General features: G+C 33.2%; 1 protein-coding gene across 3 annotated transcripts in view; it reads right to left on the bottom strand.

The window, feature by feature from the left end:
• LOC124533981 (putative inorganic phosphate cotransporter) overlaps nucleotides 1-25563 on the bottom strand; it is a 44959-nt gene extending 19396 nt beyond the window's left edge. Inside the window, exons 1-12 of one of the 3 annotated variants that reach the window (XR_006966713.1) lie at nucleotides 25429-25563; nucleotides 24579-24718; nucleotides 24136-24315; nucleotides 18817-18955; nucleotides 14703-14920; nucleotides 14109-14258; nucleotides 13261-13393; nucleotides 12944-13068; nucleotides 12322-12444; nucleotides 11477-11621; nucleotides 4631-4721; nucleotides 3714-3846 (exon numbers count right to left, since the gene is read on the bottom strand). Coding sequence is in view for 2 of the 3 variants with exons in the window: in XM_047109565.1 (XP_046965521.1) it covers nucleotides 10811-10875; nucleotides 11477-11621; nucleotides 12322-12444; nucleotides 12944-13068; nucleotides 13261-13393; nucleotides 14109-14258; nucleotides 14703-14920; nucleotides 18817-18955; nucleotides 24136-24315; nucleotides 24579-24718; nucleotides 25429-25459 (1449 nt within the window). In the remaining variant the exon portion in view is untranslated. Of the gene's footprint in view, nucleotides 1-3706; nucleotides 3847-4630; nucleotides 4722-10793; nucleotides 10876-11476; nucleotides 11622-12321; nucleotides 12445-12943; nucleotides 13069-13260; nucleotides 13394-14108; nucleotides 14259-14702; nucleotides 14921-18816; nucleotides 18956-24135; nucleotides 24316-24578; nucleotides 24719-25428 lie in introns of those variants that run through there. The other 2 variants (XM_047109565.1, XM_047109564.1) reach the window with 2 other exon arrangements.
• Nucleotides 25564-26555: the final 992 nt, after the last annotated feature.

The raw sequence follows: 26555 nt of genomic DNA, 5'->3' as shown, positions 1-26555 counted from the left end.
AGACATATGCATAAAAGCATACTTATTGGTACGATCACAAAGACGATGATCCATTTGTTTTAAGATTATTATTGTTTAATAACAAAACCTTTATAATATATTTGTATTGTGCACATGCATAATGATCGCGCACGAATACTGTACTGCATATACTCTGGTGGATTCTTGATGATTCGACGCTTGGTTTGAGGCTGTGCGGCTTGATCGCTGCATTAGTGTCCCTCGTGGCGATGTCGTCTTGAATTTGCTTCGGTGATACAGTTGCGGGGTTTGAGGTTACTGTATAACGTCTTCGGCGATACGGTAGTGTCCCCCCTTCTGTTGCCGAGGAGGCTGCCTATGTGAGATGGTTTCGGGGTTCGAGGTTACTGTATAACGATATGGTAATATCCCTCACTCTGTCTTACTGGGTTGCTAGAGTAGTGTATGTACTATGTGGTACTGAGCTATGGCTGGTTGACGTTACGATGGCGTTGTTGATGTCTTTCATCAATCGGTAGTACCAGTATCACGACCGAATGCTGCAGGGCGTTGCGGAGGCTGTAATAAGCTGAAGTGATACGTTCATGCAGTGACGGGCTCAAATAATGGATTTCATCCAGGCTGCAATAACTATATACACAATCATGGCGCACTAATCGTTTTATACGAGAAGTGTCGTTTGTAGCAAAATGTTCGTCCTTTTAGGGACGCCCCTTTAGTTTAGTGTTAAGAATATCATACGAGACATGAAGTAGGACACCTAATTTAGTTATAAGTCTGCATATCACATTGAAATTGATTATCACATGCAATTAATGATCTGTGCTTTGTGCTGGTTTGGGTAAACTAGTATCGGGTGTGTGCCTGTTGTAGGTTGAAGTTAAGTTTTATATCCACTTTAGGTTTAAGTAAAACGAAATATGTGAAGCGTATAATAGGTTTATAAGCTAGTTAAGGAAACGTACGGTTTAGATATAAGTCTTAGTTTTAAGTTTTAGTTATAAGAGAGTACGGCGATAACGATCACACAACTATACGGTTATGATGTATATTCATACTTTATAATCTACTACGGTAGAAAATATAACAAATTGTGTTATATTCACTCGTATGATTCCTACGCGGTAATCTATGAGTTTCGTCGAATTTTATTCCACTATGTTTGGAATTATTACGTATTATATATATATGATATAACAACACTCTGCGTTAGTGGATATTTGAACGAAATACGTATTCCTTACATTAGGCCGCCTGACAGTGCGCTTGAACTGGTATGAGAGACAGTGATTTGATGCTGTGATAATCCAGGGTTGAACCCATGGCTACAGTTTTCCTCAGCGATAACTGGTTTACTATTTATGAGACTTTGATCCTCACATTGATTATTATTTTTGTGCCATTGGCTACTCTTTATACACCTCAGTTACGACTGTGAAAACTACCGAACCACGGTTTAGTTTATAAGTAAGACTATGCGTCTTCTATACACCTCAGCTACGGCTGTGATATCTGCTGGACTACGGTCTAGTTTATTAATAAGACAATAATATTTTATACACCGCAGTTACGACTGTGAAATCTACCGAACCACGGTTTAGTTTATAAGTAAGACTATGAGTCTTCTATACACCTCAGCTACGTCTATGATACCTGTTGGACTTTAGTTCCACTTTATACGTATATTATTTTACAAAGTGTGTGCGCACTATAAAAGTGCACGTCCCATGTTCGAGGAAGGTTCGCCGATCAATGGTTGGAATCTACTGTTGATGGCGGGCGCGGGGCCAATTCAACCTCCCCCCCACTTTTATATTTTTCAAAATTAGTTAAATATAAAATGATGGGCTGGAGCGACATCCTTCAGCTACTCGTAAGAGGTGCTAAAGGAAATGGGACCGGAATCTCATACATCTGATTATTTATTATTTTTTTTAATTAAACAAATTATTATTATAACACGTATTTAAATGATTAACCTAGTTTTATTTGACTCCGCTATAGTCGATTGAGCATGTGATCTCTGACGCTCTAAAAGAACACGGTTATTACGCATACATAACGTATATTGGGTCCAAACCATCTAGACGAAATCACGAGCCAAAACGCAATTTAAAATAAAAACGTAAAATTATATATTAATACTTTAGGTAGGGATTAGTTACACTGAGCATGAGATGAATTATAAAGACAAATTAAGCACATGAAACAGTGCTTGCCTGGGTTTGCACTCGCAATCATCAGTTAAGATGCACGTGTTCTAAACACTGGGCCATCTCGACTCATTCATTGAATTTAATGGATTTTATATCGTAATATCTCGATTATACGCACTTTGTAGATGTATTTTATGGATTCAAAAATAATATACTTTTTCGATCTATAATTGTGGATAGGTTGGATTGGGTCACATTCATCATTCTCTAACATACGCCATCGTGTCTTAGGAGGGGGCCGTATTCGGCTGTTTTTGGGCGAGACACTTAATTTAACATCCATTAGGATAAGTCTGTGTTGGGTGACTAATGCTACGCCTGGCAGCACGTTACAGTTTTTAACACAGCATAGACTCCTCCGCCTCACTAGGAAATAGTCTATCTGTGTCGCGTGGTGGCCACTCTTGTAAGTTATTAGGTGTTCCTCTTTTTTCTTAAACCACGTGTTTGTTATAGCCAGGTCGAAGGCACAGGCAGCTTGTAAAAGTGCCTCGCCGTCAGTGTTCCGGTTCCCAAATCCCAACCCACCATGCACCCTCTCATATCCGTCACTCTCTCTTCCTACATGGCCATTAAAGTCACCACCCACGTAGACTTCCTCGCTATCCTGTAAACTCATCAGCAGACAATCAAAGTCCTCCCAGAACTTTTCTTTCACGCTCTCCTCACAGCCTGACTGTGGTGCGTAGACACTTAATAAATTCAGTGTCACGTCGTCCACAATTAATTTAATCGCTATCAGTCTATCATTCACTCTTTTTACATCCACCACACATTCTTTCAGCTTACTATCTAAAACTATACCCACATCATTTCTCTTGCCATCACTTCCACAATAGAATAGCTTATATCCTTCTCCTATTTCCCTAGCCCTTGCACCCTTCCACTTTGTCTTTTGCAGACACGCTGCATTTATCCGTCGTCTTTTCAAAACATCTGCTAGCTCTCTTCCTCTTCCAGACATCGTACCTACATTCCAACTCGCACACCTCAATTTTACCTCTCTCACACTCCGAGCTCGCTTCTTACGTCGCACCCGCCCGTTTTGGTGCTCGTCCCCTTAACCCTTGTCCATTTCCCACAGGAGCCGGGTGCTGCCCCTGCGCGTCGCCTGTGGGGTACGCCCTAGCCCTATCATTCCTATGGTTTCCATTATCCATGCTGCTAAAAGTTTTGGCTTAAATTTTTAAAGTCGGCCGCCTGCCTGACACTAACCCTCCTTGGGAATGCTATTGTGGTGGTTTACCCGCCATCGTACGGGTGGCCCAAAGTGCAGGTGATATGCACTGGGCCCTAATATAAACCCTTAGTCGCTTCTTACGACACCCACGGGTAGAGTTGGGGAGGTCTTATTCTAGTCCGGGACCACACGGACGATAATAGAATATACTATAATTGAGAATTAATAGAATATACTATAAAACTAGTATCATTAATTCAACCTTATGTATATTGCTGTAAGGTATTTTATTCTTTACAATTATAAGTTCCAAATACCTCGTTTTTACCTGAAATATAGTGTTGTTGCTTCTCGTGTGGTCTGTGATAGCGAGGATTGCGATTCCGTTGCTACCTCTGAGCAAACCCATTGACAGAGAACATATGATCATGTAAATTATTTGTAGATGTCGATCTCCGATTTTGAATTCTAAAAAGATAAAAATCAATTTTAAATATTTCAATAAGATGTTTTTAAAAATTGCTGATTGAACATTTCTAGTAACTTTTAATTTATATATATTATATATATATATATTTTTTTATTAGGACAACCAACAGTAGATACAATATCACATGAAGAGTAAATAACATTTCAAAATTATCAAAGTAAAAGTTACTATTTACAGGTAGTCACAACATGCATACTACTAAAAATATAAATTAAACATTATTTAAAGTAAAATTATATAGTAGAAAATAAAAACATACATTAAAATATGCGATTGAAATTAAAATTAAAATGATATTTTATAAATATTTCAAAAATAAAACCAAAAAGATACTTTTATTATTTTAACTTTGATACAAGGGCTGGCTACACAAAATTCCACTTAGTTAAAATGTACAATCAAAATATTTTTATCTAGGATTGTCATAAATTTGATTCTTATTTGGTTTTCTTTCCGTTCAATTCAAAGTAAACCGATTATCAGGGAAATGACGATGAAATTAATGATAAAGAAAACTATAGTTACTAATAGTTATTTTTCTTTCAATGATTGCCAATAAATTACGTTACAAGTTTTTTTTAGAATCTTGGTTTGAGGAAAGTGCCAAATAAGCCACCCCAATGCCAATCCTTCCTCCTCTGACTTTTAATTTCCATAATACTCTATGATATTTTACTATAGAATCAACTATCCTAACCATGGTAATAAATTAAGGCACTTGGAGCTAAAATTATTCTGTAGTAAATTTGAATATGGACTTACTCGATCTTGTAATGACCCCATCATGGCTGTCTTCATATTTGTGTCTTAAAAACTCCACGTCCATTGTATTATCAAATCATTAAACACCATTCTATAAAAAAAATATAAATAATTGTAACGGTTTTGACAAAAAAGCTAAAAATCGCTTGTAGACAAAACGCCTAATGAATCTCGCTATCGTTATCACTCAAGTTATTTACATTAATTCATTCTTGAATACATATTGTTAAGTCAATACAGTCCCTATCAAACAATATAATGATTTCATTCGATTTTGAACCTTATTCCGTTGTGATAGGATTTTTTGGAATGTTTACATGTCAATGTCTGAAATGATTAACTTCTAATCTATTTCTGCTTCAGTATTGTGAGGATGTCAACATCATCTGAATGACGTTTGAGGTGTAAATCACATATAATATGTATATATTTATATATCACGACAATGATTAAAACGTCTATATTTAAATTGGTTGTATGATTCTTAAATTTAATTATAATATAAAAATTAACTTGCCTGAAAAATCTATTATTTTTAAATATAGAAAAATTTACATTTACATTAAGTATCAAAAATTTTAGAGCCATCTCATTTTTCCCATTTTTCAACCGACTTCAAGAAGGAGGAGGTTATCAATTCGTCTGTATATTTTTTTTTTCCTCATAACTTTTTACTGGGTGGACCGATTTTGATAATTTTTTTTTGGTTGAAAGGTAGTGCTCCCCGTGGGGTCCCATTTTAATCTTATTTTTTTCCGCTGGTGGTATCCGGAAGAAAACGACATAAGTCATAAATTTGCATTATGTATGTGCGCGATAAATAGGTGAATAACTCAAAATTGGTTTGAACAATTTTGATGATTCGTTTTTTATTATGAAGGATATGCTTTAAGGGTAGTTTGGTGAAAGTTTGGTAAGGTTCTGAGCATAGGATCCATGACAAATTAACGGAACAGGAGGGTACGGAACAATTCTGAGGAGCACGTTAGCAATACTCGGTCGAATCTTTTATTTATGGGTTACTTGGATATTTGAATCACCTCCCGGAACGTGGTTATGTTCATGTAATTGTCATAATCGAATATTATAATCAACTAGCGACCCGCCCCGACTTCTCACGGGTGCAATACTGATAATAAATATACAAAAGAATTTGTTTATTTACGACATCACATTGCAAACTTCTAAAACTGTCAGTGTTTCTTTACTATATTGTTCATTTATTATATACACAAACCTTCCTCTTAAATTACACTATCTATTAAAAAAAACCGCATCAAAATCCGTTGCATAATTTTAAAGATATAGGGACAGAGAAAGCGACTTTGTTTTATATATTTTATATTTTGTATTGACGGAACTCCTAAAAGACTTACAGTTAGGGTGCGATTTGGGGCAGAATTTCTTACTGTCTTTAATCAAATTTTGTGTATATGATGTGATGTCATATGATGTACGACATAGCATACGAATAGCTCTTTTGCAAAGTTTTTTTACTGAGGTCGATTTCAGCTCTTTCGAGGGTGGTACCTTGTAGTTTATGCCGCATGACGTATTAAAGCCGCATTTTCGAAAGTCTATTTTTGCTTTATTCGAAAGTTTCTTTTGAAATTGTACCCGAAGTAGTTTCTGATTCATATAAACGGCACGCTTAATCTATCCATATTAAGAAAAATTAGTTAGTCTACATCAGCTTCACTTAAAATCAAAAAATAAATAAAATTTTAACAAAAAGAAAAACCGACTTCAAACAAAACACTATTTTAAAACAAATAAAAATGCACTAAAAAGTACTAAAAATAATTGCATATTTAACATATTTTTAAGAGTCCGCGTAGGTAAAATGAAATAAAAAATATTAGACTACTTAAAAGTCGATTTACGATTATATAATGTAGTTATAATTATTGCTATATTTGGAGTCGGTGTCAGCCAACCCTATACTATATCTATCAAAAAATAATACGAGAATACTTTAAGAAATATATTTCTTACAAATTACCTTTTATACGATATTATACTGGGTCAATCAAGAGGCTCGTATCGCTTTTTTATTTTGATTGTTGAAGCGTGTGCCCGTGACTGACACTGGCTCCAAATATATATAACAATAACTATAGCTACGTTATATAATCGTAAATCGACTTTTAAGTAGTCTAATATTTTTCATTTCATTTTACCTACGCGGACTCTTAAAAATATGTTAAATATGCAATTATTTTTAGTACTTTTTAGTGCATTTTTATTTGTTTTAAAATAGTGTTTTGTTTGAAGTCGGTTTTTCTTTTTGTTAAAATTTTATTTATCTGAGATTCAATCATTGCATCCTGACCTGATTTACCATAACATACAATACGACGAATTAAGTATGTCCTCCTTCCTTTTGAAAACAGTTGAAAAACTCTAAATCATAGAAATATTTACAACTAACTTTTTTTAAAGTTGGAACCCAACTTGAAAGTTGACTGGTGCACCTTTGAGGACACATTAATTATCATTGTTTTGGTTTCTTTTTTAGATTAAGTTAGCCAGTAGTTAATTATTTCATATATTTTTTATTTTTTTATACTTTTCATCCTTTTTCTTTTGTCTCGTATCCTAATAAACATTTCTATCTTTCTTTCACTTTCTTAGAGACCGGCAACGCAGGCGCATGTCCCCCGGTGTTGCAGATGTCCATGGGCGGTGGTAATCACTTTCCATCAGGTGAGCCTCCAGCTCGTTTTACGCGATTAAAACTAATAAAGAAAATGTAAGTATAATTTCTAATTCATAACCTTCGGGAATAATGTCGTTACTTTTTGTACCAATGAATTTTTATTTGAGTCATTAGTCCAAACAATTACTTTTTACATACTATGAAACTAATTTTAATTTTTATAATAATAGTAGAGATACCCAATAAGTTGCCTTTGTAGTGTTCGTTAGTCTTCAAAGCAAGACGAAGGATATTTATTTTATTTTGAAATAAAATTATTCATTAAAAATTAACGTAAAATTTTACAATAGGTGAATATTGAGAAATAAATTGTAGTCCTTTACTCAATATAGAAGCATTACATATAAGTAAAAATTCCCTCTGACCTGAGAAGAACCGGCGTAAGGATTTATTAATATGTCACAAATACATTTTCTTTCAATATTCCTTCTCATTTAATTAAATACAAAAACTCAAAATTATATGAGCTGTTTTTTTTTCGTTATAATAAAGAAAACATATACTACATTTCTATCAAGATTTATTACTCGAAGATGATAGCATTTCACCATAGTGGTCACTTAGACTAAGTGGTCACCACCGCCCATGCACAATCTCGTAGCTAGACATAGACCATCCCAGGAGGGCTGATTCGCTGAAGAAGTTTTACACATAGGCATTATGTTTGGTGTTTTTTGTGCTATATACATAGGTGTCATCCTTGAAAATTGTATGTTATGTCTCTTGTGTCTGTTGTTAAACTGACTCACTGACCTATATAACTGGAACCCAAAAATACTGAGTCCTACTGACGGCAGAATATCTGATGAGATGATGATATCTACATTGGGGCTCGCAAAAAATATACAATGTTAAATTTATAAATAAAACTGGTTGATGAAATGTTATCAGGCAATGGGTCATCGTCATCGCAATAGGCAAGTAAGAAACAACCGTGAACATGACTAGAAAGGGATGAAGAATATATAAATTGCACAAAGGTCAACGAAGGGTCGAACACGTGCAGATTTTATTACGATGTTTTCTTCAACCACGAGACACGACATGAATTATAAACACAAATTAAACCCATATTTGGTGAAGGCCTACACTCCACATATTCTATTCTATAACTATAGATGTGCAGAAAAGTTTGTTAACACATTTAAAGCGGAGATAGCCCATTGGTTTGAACACGTGCATCTTAACCGATGATTTCGGGTTCAAACCCAGGCAAGCACCACTATATATATGGGCTTAATTTGTGTTTATAATTCATCTCGTGCTGGGCGATGAAGGAAAACATCGTGAGGAAACCTGCATGTATCTAATTTCGTTGAAATTCTGCCACATGTGCACCAACCCGCATTGGAACAGCGTTATGTAATATGTTCCAAACACTCTCCTTAATGAGAGAGGAGGCCTTAGCCCAGCAGTGGGAAATTTACAGGTTGTTACTTTTATTACATTTGCACGGGCATCATTTTTCAATTTTTTTATTCAAGACTTCGAATGAAAACTATCATAATACCAGTTCGTGGTTTTTTAGGCCCCGTAACGTTTAAGAAACTAAAACTTGATGTGATGCGATCGAATTTTATTTCTACATTGCGTTAGCTGGTCATAGATCCCATATTAAATTAGATACAACATAGCATTATTTTTTTATCAGGTATCATATAAATATATCACTTTCCTAAAATATATCAAATAGGTGCTATAGCCTCCGCACGACAGAGAATTCTAAGTTTTTTTTAGCTGCACCGCAAGAGATGTACGAGGCGTATTAGACCTCGCTCTGCATAAATCGTGTTGAGCTATACAACAAGTTCTGGCTGAATGAATTTATTTTTTCAGAATTTATCAAACCTAATTACTTAGATAAGAAAATGTTGCTTAAAGGGTTATATTTGCTTCTTTAATAAAAGTTTTCGGTCGTTTTTAGGGTTTCGCAATCAAATGGTAAAACGGAATCTATTACTAAGACTCCACTGTACGTCTTTCCATCTGTCCGTCTGTCAGAAGTCTATATCTCATGAACTGTGATAGTGGGACATTTTTTACGGATGTATTGAGCCAATAAAATTAATATTAAAAGGATTCTCCATACGAAACACATGATTTTAATCATTTTTACAAATACAAATAAAATAAAATGAATGTCATAATTATGACATTGTTTAATTATTTTTTGTACGGAATCCTATGTGCACGAGTTCTACCCGTACTTGGCCGGTTTTTTAATCTGTTATCTAAACTGTTCCACATTTGCGAAATATGTGTTATATATGTTGTTGGATTGTTTGTTTGATGTCACTTCTACGCCAATTCAAAAACGAAGGTATGACATAGCAAATTATATGTTTTACACATTGGTACCATTCCTCAAAAGCCTTAAAAATATTATCAAATTAATTATTGGCTCAACATAACGTTTTCGCTCCTATGTTTTTGAGTAGCGTTTGTTATTAAACTCAAATCAAACTCAACTACTAACTTTATTCAATATAGAAGTATTACACTTCCTTATTGATGGTCAATTGAAACAATACCACCGGTTCGGAAAAGAAAATACCCTGACCTGAGAAGAGCCGGTGAAAAAAACTCAGTGGAGTTTTTTTTATAATATTCTAATATTTATTGAGAAAGAGAGTCAATATCTTGATTTTTTCAAATTTATTCCTTAACGATTCTTTAGCTTCTAGGTTATAGATTGCACGAATAGCCCTCTTCTGCAGCACAAATATAGAATGGATGGCGGCTGAGTTGCCCCACAACACAATACCGTATGACAATATACTGTAAAAGTAACTGAAATATACTAAGCGAGTCGTATCATCATCGTTACATAACAAATAAATTTATAGAAATAATATAAATTAGTAACGATTTTTATTGTGATATTTTCCCGTTTATCCTTTTTTACCCGAAGGAAATCTTCGAATAATATCTATCCTCTGGGAGAAACGATTTATGCGGTGTAATATTGCTTTCATTATTTTTTTTAACTAGACCGCTTAGTTTAATAATACTAATTTAAAATGTTATGCCAAGCCATGCTATTTTATGACGACCTCTGTGATCGGGTAGTGTGTACACCGGATTTCAAGGGAAGCCACGCCCGAGATCCCGGGTTCGATTCCCGGCCGAGTCGATGTAGAAAAAGTTCATTAGTTTCCTATGTTGTCTTGGGTCTGTGTGTCTGTGGTACCGTCGTGACTTCTGATTTTCCATAACATAAGTGCTTTAGCTACTTAAATATGGGATCAGATTAATGCTTGTGATGTTGTCCAATATTTCAAATAAAATTTTCGTCATTTTTATTTAGAAGTCTGTACTATATTTTCACGTCTACAGACAAAAAAAACCTCTTTTGTTTCAAATTAACTTTATTTACATGCTTTAAACTTAAAAATAAATCGTATTGCTAAATAGTCTTGTCAATTCAGTTTAATTATATACAAATTATATTTGTAGTCATTTTATTTTTCATTTTCTTTACAGTCTTTTTCATCCTTGACAGGTGTTAGGGCTGGCATCATTTCCTCTGTAAGAAAATAATGTTATTTAATTACACAGTAGTCTTTGATAAAACGGTTTGAACATTGAACATAATACAACTTAAAAAAAGAAGGTTATCAGATCCATATGTATGAATGCAACATAGTCGGAATTTAATATTACTTTAGTATGATGATCTATTTTGAAACATGGGGGGGGGGGGATAAAGTAATTCTATCAAATGAGCCTAAGTAATGAAGATAGAAATGAATAAGGTGCAATAACCTCCTCCCCTCTAAAAGAGAGAAAGGTATTAAACACCGCTAGTACATATAACTCAATTGTAAGCCGATTGCTCGAAAAATTTTAAAACTGGACGAACTTATCTTTATCGATCATATTAAGACTATTAATAAGGTATATCTTCCATTTCCAAGGTCATTACATTACTGTTTCTTATTGGTTCTTCTTTTTAGAATTTACTTTTATAACCGATTACTTCACTTAATAATATAGTTGTTAAATGATGATTCAAAAGTCCATGTAAAAGCCTACTTGAATATAGTACATTTTGATTTGGATTTTGGCATTATTTCCTTTCATTATAATAATTTCTATCAATAAAGATAATTGAAAATCTGCTTCACCTATATCAGCTTTCCTCTTGTCCAGATAGTCAGGGTCATCCCACTCCTGCCGCTCTGAACTCCCAAACAATACGAAGCCAGTATTGGAAATAATGGTCACCACTGCTGTCACGATGAACACAATGCGCCAACGACTTACGTCTGTCTGTAAAACATAGCAACATTATTAAATAAGGTATTTTTTCTGGAAATGTTTATAGTTTTTTGATAACTAGTTGCCGCCTGCTACTTCACTCGTGTTTTATGGATTGTCATATGTTAGGCAAAAACAGTAGCCTATGTCCTTCCTTGGAGCTTAAATTTGCTTCATACCATATTTCGTCTAATTCGTTCAGCGGTTTGATAGCAAAAGAGCGACAGACAAACAGAGTTGCTTTCAAATTTATAATTATTAGTAAAAAAAAAGTAAAGTAACAGCCTGTTAAATACCCACAGCTGGGCTAAGGCCTAATCTCCCATTAAGGAGAGGGTTTTGGAAGGCTGTTCCAATGCGGGTTGGTGGAATGCACTTGTGGCAGAATTTCGATGAAATTAGACACATGCAGGTTTTTTCACGATGTTTTCCTTCACCGCAGAGCACGAGATGGATTATAAACACAAATTAAGCACATCTATATAGTGGTGCTTGCCTGGGTTTGAAACCGAAATCATCGGTTCAAATGCACGCGTTGTAATAACTGGGCCATCTCAGCTCTTTATAATAATATAATATTGGTATAGATTATAATTTCCTAAATTTTAATATTGGGATATATCAGTCATCTCTTAGATTTTTAATTACTAACAAGTTTATTCGTCAATGATATGATTAGAAACATTTGTCTTAACAAATACAAGAAACTTACTGGATCGTTCCGTAGAATCAAACTTGTGACGATAGGCGTAATGATACTCCCGAAATTAGCCACAAAGTTTGTTATAGAGAGCATAACACCACCGTAGTTTGGTGATAGATCCAAATGGGCCATCTGGAAAATGATCATTTTGTTATTAACTAGCTATCGCCCGCGGCTTTGCTTGGAATAAAGGGGGTTGGATGTCAGGTGTCCTTTCCTGGAGTTCAAGTTTGCTTTACACCAGATTTCATCGAATTCAGTTCATTGGTTTGGTAGTGAAATAGTGACAGACAGACAGAGTTACTTAGTAACAGCCAGTAAATTTCCCACTGCTGGGATAAAGCCTCCTCTTTCATTAAGGAGAGAGTTTGGAACATATTCCACCACGCTGTTCCAATGCGGGTTGGTCGAATGCACATGTGGCAGAATCTCGTAGACTCATGCAGGTTTCTTTGCGATGTTTTCCTTCACCGCCGAGCACGAGATGAATTATAAACACAAATTAAGCACATATATATAGTGATGCTTGCCTGGGCTTGAACCCGCAATCATCGGTTAAGATGCAGGCGTTCTCACCACTGGGCCATCTCAGCTTTTTTGCTATATTCGTAACTAAATATGTTAAACAAACCATGAAACCCGCAGACCAGAATCCACTCAAAGTGAGTGCTACGATCAGTGTGACGACCGCTATGTTCTTGTTATCTGGACCGATGAACGACAGCACTAGCAGACCAATAGCCATACCAATGAACCCTGGAATAAGAACATTATTAAAAACTAAGCGTAAATCTATATAAGGTTACCATAGAACATAACAAACTTTAGGCAATGATATAAGTATTGTTAACAAGAGAGCTTGTAACGAATAAGTTATTAATATTTCACGCGAAAATTGAAAATTCTATTTAACTGTATCATAAAATGATTAAATACAAGTATAATTACCAATCGAATTGAAAAGCTTTCTGCAATTGAGCAGTGACAAATATCCTCTGTTGTACAATTTCTCACAGATAGATGTTGATACGACGTTTCCAAACAACATGCCCATATACGGTAATGCTGATAATGATGCACTCTGTTGACAAAAACATAAAAAAATAGTTCTTTTTGTTTCAGCACACGAGTGAAGAACACGTGTCAAGCATGTGTAAAAAATACATTGGTAAAAAAAGCATATTATTCAATACAAACAATTTACAGATGATAAAAAAGCCCAGAGTTAATACCTATTGACTTCCGAGCAAGATATATTAATTTAAATAATTGTATTAACTAAGATGACTTTGTATTTTTTTAAATGTTAAAAAAGTGTAACTAGTGAGTTTATTGTCGGTTCTTCTCGGTATAATTTACTTTCCGAACCGGTGGTAGCTTCACTTAATTGTAAAATGACGATTCAAATGATAAATGACAAATTATGAGGAGTAGAATTGATGCTAAAATTTGCGATAATAGTCAATTTTGTTTTTGACGGTAGGATTAGTTAAAATCGTTAGGAAATGCGTACATAGTCATTGAAAATTATGTCATATGTGTCTATCAGCATTAAAAATAAGTTAATAATAGTCAACTAAAGTACATAAGTATAGATAAGATCATATGACACTGAGACATTTACGAGTTGTTACTATGTAGACTGAAGTTTTTACATTTTTGGACTAACTGTCAAATTGGCTTATTGACGGTAGGTGGTGAAAAATCAAATCGTTGAATATCTGCTACTATATTTTTTCATAAGAATATAATAAGTAATATAGTAATAATAAGTAATATTTTTATTATTTACTTACATTTTTCAACGATATCTGTAATCCCCTCTCCAAGTAAGTTGGCATATCGACGAAGAAGAGGACAAAACCGATGGCGCAGCCAAAGTGGCTCAACATAATAGCCCACAGCGCCTTCGTCGTAAATATTTGCTTCCATGGCGTTCTCAAAACCTATAAATATTTCACAAGTATAGTTATAACTTTGAACATATTATAATTGATTATATAAATAGGAAACATTGTTAAAATTAAATGACGTCAAGAAAAAATTCTTGAATATTCCATCATCAACAGCCTGTAAATTTCCCACTGTCGGGCTAAGGCCTCCTCTCCGTTTTAGGAGATGGATCACGGAGATGGACCCGCTCCAGGTTGATGGATACACATGTGGCAGAATTTCGTTGAAATTTTCACGAAATAGACACAGATTTCTTCACGAGATGTATTACAGACGCAAATAAAACAAATGAAACTCGGTGGTGCTTGCCTGGGTTGAACCCGCAATCATCGGTTAAGATGCACACGTTCTAACCATTGGACCATCTCGGTATCCTAGAATGTACCACGTACACAAAATAATGTATTGTCACAGGGCATTAGAAGTTGAATATTTACCTTGGAATTAGCAACGTTCAACCCTCTCTCGATGTATTCCCTTTCCTCGTTCGTCATCAGACGATGGTCTCTTGGGCTGTTGGCTGAGAAGAACGCCCATATAGCCGCAGTCACGAACATTATACACGACACGGTGTAGAAGATAAGTTTCCAACCCATTTGCGTTTCAGCCAAAACACCTGACACGGGCATAGCTATTATAATGCCCATTTGTGTGCCTAGAAAATTAGAAAGATTTTTATCACTCATTTTGTCTTCTCAAGTATACGACTATATTTAAAAAAAAAAAAAAATTTTTTTTATGATGAAGAACATTTCAAATGTGTCTTAGTTTCTTTGAATTATTATTTTTTAAAGAATAGAAACAATGTCTCAATTAGAAATGTGTGCGAATTAAGCCTTAAGCTTGTGCTATTGGGAACGACAAATAGTCCAAGGGATCGGGATTAAACCTGCGACTTCTTTATATTGCTAGGTGGCACATCAATGGATATTGCACTTTTCAAGTTGCAGTTCAACATTCGAACATTTGAGTATCGCTTTTTGCGTGTTCCGATTTAAAAGGTTAAGTGAGCCAGCTTAGTTATAAGCACACATAACGACTCCATTGCCAAGGTTGGCCACCAACATTGGTGATAATTATAAGAAATGATTAATATTTATTTCAGTACCAGTGCAAACAGCAGTACCTAGTTAACATTATTCTATACTGGTTTGAAGGGCTATTGGGGTTATTATTATCCATAAAATAGTTGTTCACTGACATTTGATTACCATTTTTATTTAATTTCAATAGGTTTCCATGTAAAGAAGAGATTTTAATCATTCATCGTAAATCTTTAATAAATTTGCCTTTTTATTCCATAATGGATCATTTAAATGCAATCTCTTAAGAATCTGCAATCTTAAGATGTCAAATTGCACCGTCAATTCAATCAGAGTAAATTGCAGAGGAATAATTGATTTTAGATCTGGTTGCACAAATAAACGCCAACGAAACTTTATAATTAAATTCGCAAATGATTTTGGAATCGTGATCGAGAAAGTTCCAAAGCTTCTTAAGGAAGTAGCCCGGTGGAACATTTCCAAGCCTATATTACTTTTCTAAAAGTAATGATTATCAATTTTACTTTAATTATTTGTACTCTAAATATTTTCTGTAATATTCAAGTGACAGTAAGAAATTGTAGTTAAGAATAACTTATTTTATAGCTACATAGTTAACTTGTGGTGCTTTTTTTTTGGGGAAGACTGGCGTACCAGTCTGTATGTGCTGCCTGGTGGTAAGTGACCCAATATCGCCTATTCAAGCAGGCGCTGTTAGAAATATAATATAAACACTTCAAACATGATCTAATGAGTTGTCAACGTTAGGAGTTAGGGTATTATGTCCAGTTATACTGGCTGTGGTCATCTCATAGATAAGTACCTACATAGACTAACGTTTGCACTAAAGTATTTATCTACCACCCAACACAATGTGTTGAAATTATGTAATAATAATCCAGAATTATATTCCTAATAATCTACATGTGATAACTATAATATAAAAATGAGTCGCTAAATGTGTTGCTAAGCACAAAACTCGAGAACGGTTGGACCGATTACGCTAATTCTTTTTTTTAAATATTCCTTGAAGTACAAGAATAGTTCTTACGGAGAGAAAAATTCCAAAAAAAAAAATTAAAATTTCCTGAAAAAGTCGAAAAACAACACTTTTCTATACTTCCATAATAAAAGGTGTTGTTGAAATACATCGATCGTATGACGATTATTACGATTATCCGATTCTGTTTCTGCGAGCTGAAGATGGATATCGTCTTGGACTATATCAAACTAATTCACGACAGGCTCTGTGACATCGAAGAGAGTTAGTTGTATGAATTTCTATGCATATCGTATAACGATTAGAGATAATCAAAAAAACCATATTCTGAAGCGTCGTAAGCTGTTTCAAAAATTAATTGTTAATATGTAAACTAAGGGAACAAACGATTAAACAATTATTCGATACAACCAATCAAAACTTCGAGATCGATATGACGAATATTAATATTCGTCATCTCGTCATTATGAAATAATTTTTAAGTATTTGATTAGATCTCGCATGTTTCTTGATTTGTTTCTTTATTATTTGTACATTGTTGATGATCAGTAATTACTTGCAACATGAAAAATTAAAAATTTATTTTCTGCGACTAATGCCCAGCGAAGCGGGCGGGTACAGCTAGTTTTATATAAGAAAAGAGGACATTAAAATACTGTATCTACTACGTAATTATGTAAATACAACGTAAGCAAAACATTTTCTTACCGAGTGAAAAAACAACTGTTATTCAAAAAAAAAACCGCTCTAACGACAAAGACCACAAAGAATGAACACAGCTTATTAAAAAGAACTTACAAAAATTTACTAAAGAAGGCATAAATGAAAAAAGTTATACCACCGATTTTTATCTCGTCGGGCCTTTTTACTTGATACTCTCGCATTGAAAAATATTTTTATGAAAATAATTATTTCGAAGAAAAACACAGTGTAAAAACATCGTTTGTATAACAAGTACACTTAAATTACACAGCCAAGACCTTTGTATACTTGTATTAGTGTACAGAGGTCTTGGTTTTTTGTAGATTTACTTTAAATATGAATGCAGAGAAGTATTCTTTATTACAATAAAACTAGGTCTACAAAGGGGCAGAAATATGTTTACGTATTTTCATAGGTAGTTAATGGTATTCAAAATTGATATATTGTAATAATATAACTAGGTTTAAAGACGTTGTCTGTATGTATGGTGCAATCTCCAGATTGAACAATCCAATTTTAAGATTTTTATTTTTTTATGGTGGAGATTGTCGGACGAGCTTATGGGCCACTTACTCGTAAGTGGTCACCATTACCCATAGACAATGACGCTGTAAGAGAACTATTCCTTAAATCGTCAATGCGGCACTAACTTAAGGAATTAAGATATTATGTCCCTTGTGCCTGTAGTTACACTGGCTCACTCACCCTTCAAACCGGAACACAACAATACTGAGTACTGTAGTTTGGCGGTAGAATAAGTAGAAAGCGTATTCCTCCATACTTTATCGTATATATAATTTTCTTTATTGATAAATTACAGCATTGCAAAACCAAGACCGTTCGCTAGTATTTATCGCGGGTCGAATTGGTATTGCTTTCATATGAAATCGGCGATTGACATTTAATTTATGATATAAACTGATGTGTCAAATTATTTAACCAACATGAATAAAATGTATTATTATGTATAATTACTAGGAGTAAGGATAAGCTTATAACGCCAAGTTTCCGTCTCCGCAAAGTCAATAAATCCTTCTTGGGGCAAGGTATCCGTTTCAATAATAAAATTCCGCAGAAATTTTTAACTTTGCTGTTTAGTAAATTCAAATCGTTTGTAAAAAATACATAGGTAGAAAAAGCATATTATTCGATACAAGATTTTATAGAGTTAATACCTGTTGACTTCCAAGCAGCATACATTAATTGAAATAATTGTATTTAATTAACATGATGTTGTATTTTTTAAATGTTAAAAAAGAGAAACTACTGAGTTTCTTGCCGGTTCTTCTCGGTAGAATCTACTTTCCGAACCGGTGGTAGCTTCAGTTAATTTTAAAATGACGATTCAAAAGTGCTTATAAAAGCCTACTTGAATAAAGTTTATTTTGATTTTGATTTTGTAATCTAATAAGTTACTCGATGTGTCTGACTTTGTCCTTATTATGATGATATGTAAATAAGTTGTTCACGTAAGTCTAACGACAAAGAAAATAATGATAATGTTTTGATAATACCGATAGGCCAGTGGAAAAATATTTGAAACTTACGGGAAACTTACTAAAATCGGACAAGCGCTTAGTCGTGAATGAAAAAATTGTAGTAATCATGAATTGAAAGATTTTCTGCCAACTATATCAGAGAAACCCGCATTGGAGAGTGATGAATGAATGAAATGAATGGTCTGAATTATTCTCGCTAACGATTAACGAGACTTTATCCGAACAATTAATCATTATTAACAAGAGAAAATGCTTATTGAGTAATTCGTCATTCAAACCTATTTTATTATGTTATAATGATAAGTACCTCCATAAACCATGCCAGTATATGAAGTCCTCTCTTGTGCTGGCAGCCATTTGCCAAGCAGCGTGTGACTGGCAGGGAAAAGGCATGCCTGTGTGAGACCCATCAGTACTCGACATGCGCATACTATTTGCCATCCTCCCTGAAATACAAGTAAAGAAAAATATTACTAATATTAGATTTTACAAATTTCCGTATTTTAGATAAAATAGTTAATATTAATGTAAGTCTGTATAGAAACAAAAGTAAAGTGACAAAAATATCGTATGTTCTAAATACATTACTTAATAGTATAAAACAATGTGTGTTCCAATGTTTGCTTAAATCTTTAAAACTACGCAACGGATTTTAATGCCGGATTTTTTTAATAGATAGAGAGATTCGAGTGGAAGGTTTTGTATATAATACATGAACAATATAGTAAAGAAACACTGATAATTTTAGAAGTTTGTAATGTGATGTCGTAAGTAAACAAATTCTGTAGTATATTTAGTATCAGTATTAAACCCGTGCAAAGCCGGTAAGTAAAATATAAAAACTACTTATACTTTGTACAAAAATAAAAGTAAATTGACAAAAATATTGTATGCTCTAATATACAAACAATTTCTTGAATATGTAGACATTTTTAAAGAATAATAGCAATGCCCTGTTTTAGTAATTACTAACATTAGCTTGGGCTAGGAATAGGGACGACACTATCCTCTGGGGTCCAACCTGCGCTGGGCCGGCTCTTACCACGCTCACAACTCACTAATAAATCTAACAAGAAAAAATCTCACTATGCGAGTCCGACGTCCTAATCTCTCTACTAGTTTTTATATATTTTAGTGGTTTCTATTTTTTAATATTACATCTTAAACTTACATAAATTTTAGTTGATATTCTTGTTTGTAATTTTGCCCTTATTTTTTGGAGATTGAAATTAAATTGAAGATTATAATTTTTGTCATATTAAAATACTTGTGTAATTGATATTAAAATAGTCATATCGATAATGAGATATATTAAGTTAATGAATTATTAAGTGAATGAAAGACCGGACATATCCGGATTTTTAAACTTTAAACCATATCAGCGAGATATTATATGAAATGCAAAGATGAATTGAGATTTCTCAGGGAGTAGAGATGGTTCAATCGTTAGAATGTTCCATCTTAACCGGTATTTGTTGGTTCATAACCAGGCAAGTACTAATCTACTTTAATATTAATATGTTTTTAGTAAATAAAATAATTATTCGTAATTTTATAACGCATTTTTATTCCATATATATATTTGTAATGACATAACAATTAATACGTTGCTAAGGAACTAGATTCTATATTCTAAAGGATATGACAGCCCTCCGCCGCAATTTGACGTTCTATTAAAGGTGCCGAAAGCATTTGGTCGACATGTCGACGTATTATCTCGTTTTCATCTGTGACTATTTGATAATGTAATGTTCCTAGTCGCTTTTGAATTGTTCCAAAAATCCACTTTTTATTTTTACCGTATACTCGAACTTGTACTCTGTCCCCCTCTTTAAATTGTTTATTTAAAATTATATTTTCTTTTAATTGTACTCTAGTATTCGTATCTCTTTCAAATATTGTATGTAAATATGTCCTTATATTTCTGCCAAACATGAGTTCGTATGGACTCCGCCCGCATACCCCCGGGGTTCGTCGCAAGCAACACTTGACTGTAATTATTTTATCTATTAAGGTTCCTCGTTCCTGTTCCATAGTTATTTAGAATCTTAGCCTTATTACCTTATTTCATTTTAACTACACCAATATGTCCAGTATGTAACTCGTTTAACACAATATCTCTCAAACCTTTTGGAATAAATACTCGTGTACCTTTAAGTATGCAGCCATCTTGCATTGTTAGCTCATTATTATTGTAGCCAAAACTTCTGAGGTTTTTACCTGTTTGTAGTGCTTGTAATATCGGTTGTAATTCTTCGTCATTAATTGTTTCAGATTTAATTTTCTCTATGCTAATTTGTAATGTACTTATCTGTTGTAATTGATATATACTGTGTTGGTCTCTTTTACTGTCATTGCTCTGTTCGACGGGAAATCTAGATAAATAATCAGCATTTGAATGTCTTTCTGAACTTCTGTATTCGATTTCGTAATCAAACCCAGACAAGAAGTGAGCATATTGAAATAATCTCATAGTACTCATTGTAGGTAAGGTTTTATGTGGATGGAAAATTGTTGTGAGAGGTTTGTGATCTGTAACTAAAATAAATTTTCGACCGTAGCAGTAATGAAAAAATTTTTTTAAACCCCAGAATATAGCTGTAGCTTCCTTGTCAATCTGACTATAATTTCTTTCACTTGATGATAAGGTCCTTGAGGCAAAAGCTATAGGTCTCTCTGTTCCATCTGGTAGTCTATGTGACAAAACTGCACCCAAGCCCTTAGGTGATGCATCGGTAGCTAGCACTAACGGTTTATTCTTATCAAAATGAATCAAACATCTTTCGTTTATTATTTCTTCTTTTATTTTCTTAAAGGATTCTTCGCAAGAACGTGACCAACAAAATGGAACTCCCTTCTTAAGTAGTTCATTTAATGGATTAGAAATAGTAGCTAAATTTGGTATAAATTTATTGTAATAATTTGTCATGCCAATGAAAGTTCTCAACTCATTTACATTAGAAGGACGTTCTGTACTTGTAATTGCTTTTACTTTTTCTTTACTTTTATGTAACCCGTCCTTATCAATTATGTGTCCTAAATATGAAACACTTTGCTTAAAAAAATTGCATTTCTCTTTATTCACTTTGAGATTATTATCCTTCAGTCTTTGTAGTACTTGATGTAATCGTTGTAATAATTCTCCTTCTGAAGAACCTTGAATCATAATGTCGTCGAAAAAACATTTAACTCCTTCCAATCCTTGTAAAATTTTATCCATAAATTTTTGCCATAAATTTGGAGCAACTTTTACCCCAAACATTAATCTGTTTACTTTGTATATGCCTTTGTGTGTACTCAACGTTTGTAACAATGCACTCTCTTCATCCATTTCCATATTTAAATAAGCTTGACTAATATCTAGAGTACAAAAAATTTTACCTCCGTTCATCTCTGAAAATATGTCTTCTATTACTGGAATTGGGTATTTTTCATCTTCTATGACCTTATTTAATGTAATTTTGTAGTCCGCGCATAATCGAATACTACCGTTTGGTTTTACTATGGGAACAATAGGAGTACCCCATTCGCTATGATCTATTTTTGTTATTAAGCCTTGTTCACAAAGTCTTTCTATTTCATTATCGATCTTTGATTTCAAGGCGTATGGAACTCTTCTAGGTTTGATGAAAATTGGTTGTACATTTGTTTTTAGATTGAGATGGGCTTGGAAATTTGGTATTTTTCCAATATCCGATCTAAATACAGATGTAGAATATTCTTCTAATAACTGGTCTAACTTAAGGCTCTGATCAGTACAATCTATTGAATGTAAGTTAGCGATGTCTACTTGTAACTCTTTCATCCAACTTCTTCCGAAAATTGGATCAACATTCTTGTTAATAATGTATAATTTTCCATAAAATCTTTGATTATCATAGTAACAACGAACGTATGCTACTCCAATAGGTTTAATAATTTCTCCTGTATAAGTTTTCAATTTTATATCTGTTTTAAAAATTTTCCTATTTATTTGTAACTTTTTATAGTCGTTTAAGGATATCGAAGACAATGCAGCACCCGTATCAAATTCCATTTTTATGTTTCTATTTTCTATATTTGCTGTTATCATATATTTATCCACAATTTCACCATTGATAATATTGATTTCACCTAAGTCTTCATCCATTTTGTTATTTACCTGTTCCTCTATTTGATTGGCCTCATTTCTTCTTTTTAGACATACTTTAGCTAAGTGACCTTTTCTACCACATTTATAACAAGTATCATGTAATGAACGACACGTGTTAGCTCTATGTCCTATTCTTCCGCAACGGAAACAGGTTCCTTTTAAATCTTCAATTGTTAATGTATCTCTCTTACTCGTTTTGTTTAACGTTACGTTATTTCTGGAAGGTGTTATTTTGTTTACAATTCTGTTGTTTTCTTGACCTGGAATATTAGTCATGGCGGCATTATCTACCTTACCCATTTCTATTGATGCCGCGATTTGTATTAGTTCTGAAAATTGTAATTTTTCTTTTTCTTGTAATATCTTAATACGTATATCTCCATCTTTTAATCCTCTTATAAATTGTAGTGATAGAAAATTTTCTGAAATATTCTTTTTGCAGTTTTGACAGTTAAATTCACAGTAAGATGAGAGTCTTTTTAATTCTGATGCGTAGATAGTTACCGTCTCGTTGTGTGATTGAAGACGTGAAATAAAATTGTGTTGCATCGCCCACACGCTCGGTTTTGGATCAATGTAATCTTGTAATATTTTAATAAGGTCTTCATAGCATTTATCGAGAGGATCTTCAGGTGAACATAAGTCACATACTTTTTCGTGTAACTCTGGAGAAAGTGTGGACAGTAATGTATAGACCTTCATTCTCGTATCGTTAATATTATTCATTAACAAATATACGGATAATCTCCTAGCAAAATTTTTAAAGGATTCTGTGTCTTGGTATGGTTGGAATGGTATTTTCGGTGCACATTCTTTGCGGGTATAACTTTTAACTGATCCTAAATTTTCAATATTTTCCAATCTATTTTCTATTTCATTATTATTATATCTACGAAAAAGTAACAGTTTCACTTTCAATTTTGTGTAAAGTTCTTCAAATTCATACCTGTATTGTATTTCTTCTTCTAATTGATCTTCTTCCGTTTCAAGTTCAATTTCTCTTTGTGCATCGTGGAATCTTTGAAGGCTTTCTTGTAAAGTGTAAAGTCGTGAATCTATTTCTTCTTCCGTAATATTTTCTTGTAAATTTATGTAATTTTCTGTTCTTGTTAAATTACCCCGTAAGGAGGCTCTTAATCTTTTGTATTTTTTTACGGTGTTTGACATCCTCGTCGCCAGTTTAATATGTTTTTAGTAAATAAAATAATTATTCGTAATTTTATAACGCATTTTTATTCCATATATATATTTGTAATGACATAACAATTAATACGTTGCTAAGGAACTAGATTCTATATTCTAAAGGATATGACAAATATACTTAATTCAAAGTAAAATAATCTGTGTCTTTTTTGGCGCAATTAAAAGCCACATAAAATTTTTTTATGTGGCTTTTAAAAACGTTTAAAATATATGTTAAATTTTAGCGATTCCCAAGTGCATGTCCATCAGTGGGCTATGTACAGGCTGTGATTATGATGTTACTTTACTTACATAATGTACAAGCGTTGGTAGTAGAGCGCAGATGATAGCATTAGCCAACAAGGAAAACAGTAAGATGGGTTTTCCTCCGTATCTCTTCGACAGGAGACCAGCGGGTATTTGCATCGCAGTATAGCCCCAGAAAAATGAGGATAATATCAAACCCTGGATCTTCTTATCCCATTCATATACCTGAAAAAATATGTTTCTTAATGGTTTTTTTTTTGCATAAATATATTTATTGTCATTAAATCAAATTACATATGTCAAAGAGGCTCTGTACACCTAAACTAGGAGAACACGTATATTAGGGAACAGTGACTTTGCAATCAGTATTTTCGTTCATCTTTTAATTTAATGTTCAACTTTCCAATTACTTTCAGACAATATTTTCTTTTGAAGCTTTTTATTGTTATGACATAGGAGTTATATTCGGATGTATGATTGTTACTAACAGTTACGTTGGGGTTGGTCCGTTTCCCGGTATCTGTCATGGCGAGTACAGCCACCCCTAAGCTGCCTCGGGCGATGAATAACGCGATCATGTTCAGACACATACACAGCATCTGGATATGGCGAACTCCATACCCGTAGTCTGAAAACACGATTAATATAAACGTACATCACAAACATTTAAAATTCGAACACAATCACTTCTTAAAAATTATTAATCATGGAAAAAAATAGGTAATTACTAATAGCTTATCATCGCACCACAAACTTTAGAAACATACATTATATATCTTGTAACTGTTGTTATATTGGCTCACTCGTTCAAATGCGAATCATTGGCGTTAGAATATATCATGAGGCACAGACGAGTTCACACAAAACCCTACCAAATAAAAATTTCAATGCTTGATTTCAAGTTTTCCAATATTTTTTAAATAAATATCATCCAAGTTATATATATGTTATAATGCACATAAAAAAATAGCCAATTTCATCAATTTCACCCGAAATGAAGTAATGCGAATTTGAGTTCAAAGCGAAGTTCCTGTGTGAAAATTTCGCTACTTCATATAGCGTCTATACTATGTACTATTCTCATAATACATACATATATATTCACTATCTCCATTTAATTCACTCCACACCATGCAATCCTGAAACTTAGTAGGTCCTAGCTATCTAACAAAGTTTTCAAAATCCACCACCAAGATTCCTTATATTATAAATATCCTGTAAGGCGCGGAACCAAAAAACTAAACACTCATTTATATCATTCCCAGTAGATCACAGAGAGTTTCATGAAATTAGAAAAACTGGAGAGGTAATTTGTATGTAAAGGATGCCCATACTCACTTTTTTCAGAGTCTTTAGAAGAAATCTTCATTTTGAAGAATATATTTAAATTTTTCTAATAAGCATTTATTTTTTTTAACTTTTTTCTTTTCACTGTCGCTGCTTCTAAACGAATGGGATACGAAAACGCGACGATAGAATAAAGACTTACAATTAGTATGCAAATAAACAAATATTTTAATAAATATATAAATAGGAATATAATTCCTATAAGCTCCAGTAATAAGGTCTAATTTTCTATAATTACTTTTCACTTATCTTTGACGTAATACCGGTATGCAGTTTAGACGAGTAACAATTCATATCTTAAAATAAATACAAGAACAAATATCAAGATTTGTTTTAGTATTAAAATGTCACAAGTAGACCTGATCATATATTATTCAATCTCACTGACATAAGTCTGGGAAAATTTTTAAAAGAATTAAACAAAAAATGTATATAAGACGCTAACATCGTTTGTGTAAGATTCAGTTCAAATTTTAGTGTGTTGTAGGTGTACAATCAAATAGTAAATAGTAAGTTTCAGGCACATGTACAAACAGTAAACAAATACAACTATATTCTTTTAAATCAAATCACATCAAAATACCTTATTCAAGTAGACTTTTACAAGACCTTTTAAATAGTCATTTAACAACATTTAGTCAATAACCACTAGTTCGGAAAGTAGATACCGGCAAGAAACTCATTATTTAATCTTCTTTAACATTTAAAAGTACAGCCATGCTAGTTAAATACAATTATATATGTATGTAATATACCTGGTACTCAACAAGTATTAATGCCACGCTTTTAACCATCTGTATAATCTTCTATTAATAATTCTATTTATATATGTAAACAGTTATTAAGTAAATACAAACACAGCAATAAACTAACGAGTGAAACATTATCTATTCATTAGATATACAGATATAGACTAATTACCTTAAAAATATGTAGAGTTCTTTATTTATAATAATCATCGGCAATAATCTTGCCGCTGTGACTGGCGATGATTAAAGAGTTCTTTTTAAGCTTCAATAATTTTTATTTTTATAATTGTTATAATTTAAAATAGGTAAGCATGCTGGTTTTTAAAGATTGTAAGAAATACTTGCGGGTTCCTATATAGTTACCATAGT

This window comes from Vanessa cardui, chromosome 12 (assembly GCF_905220365.1).
Source record: "Vanessa cardui chromosome 12, ilVanCard2.1, whole genome shotgun sequence".
Taxonomy (NCBI): domain Eukaryota; kingdom Metazoa; phylum Arthropoda; class Insecta; order Lepidoptera; family Nymphalidae; genus Vanessa; species Vanessa cardui.
This window is presented reverse-complemented; position numbering and strand designations above follow the sequence as displayed.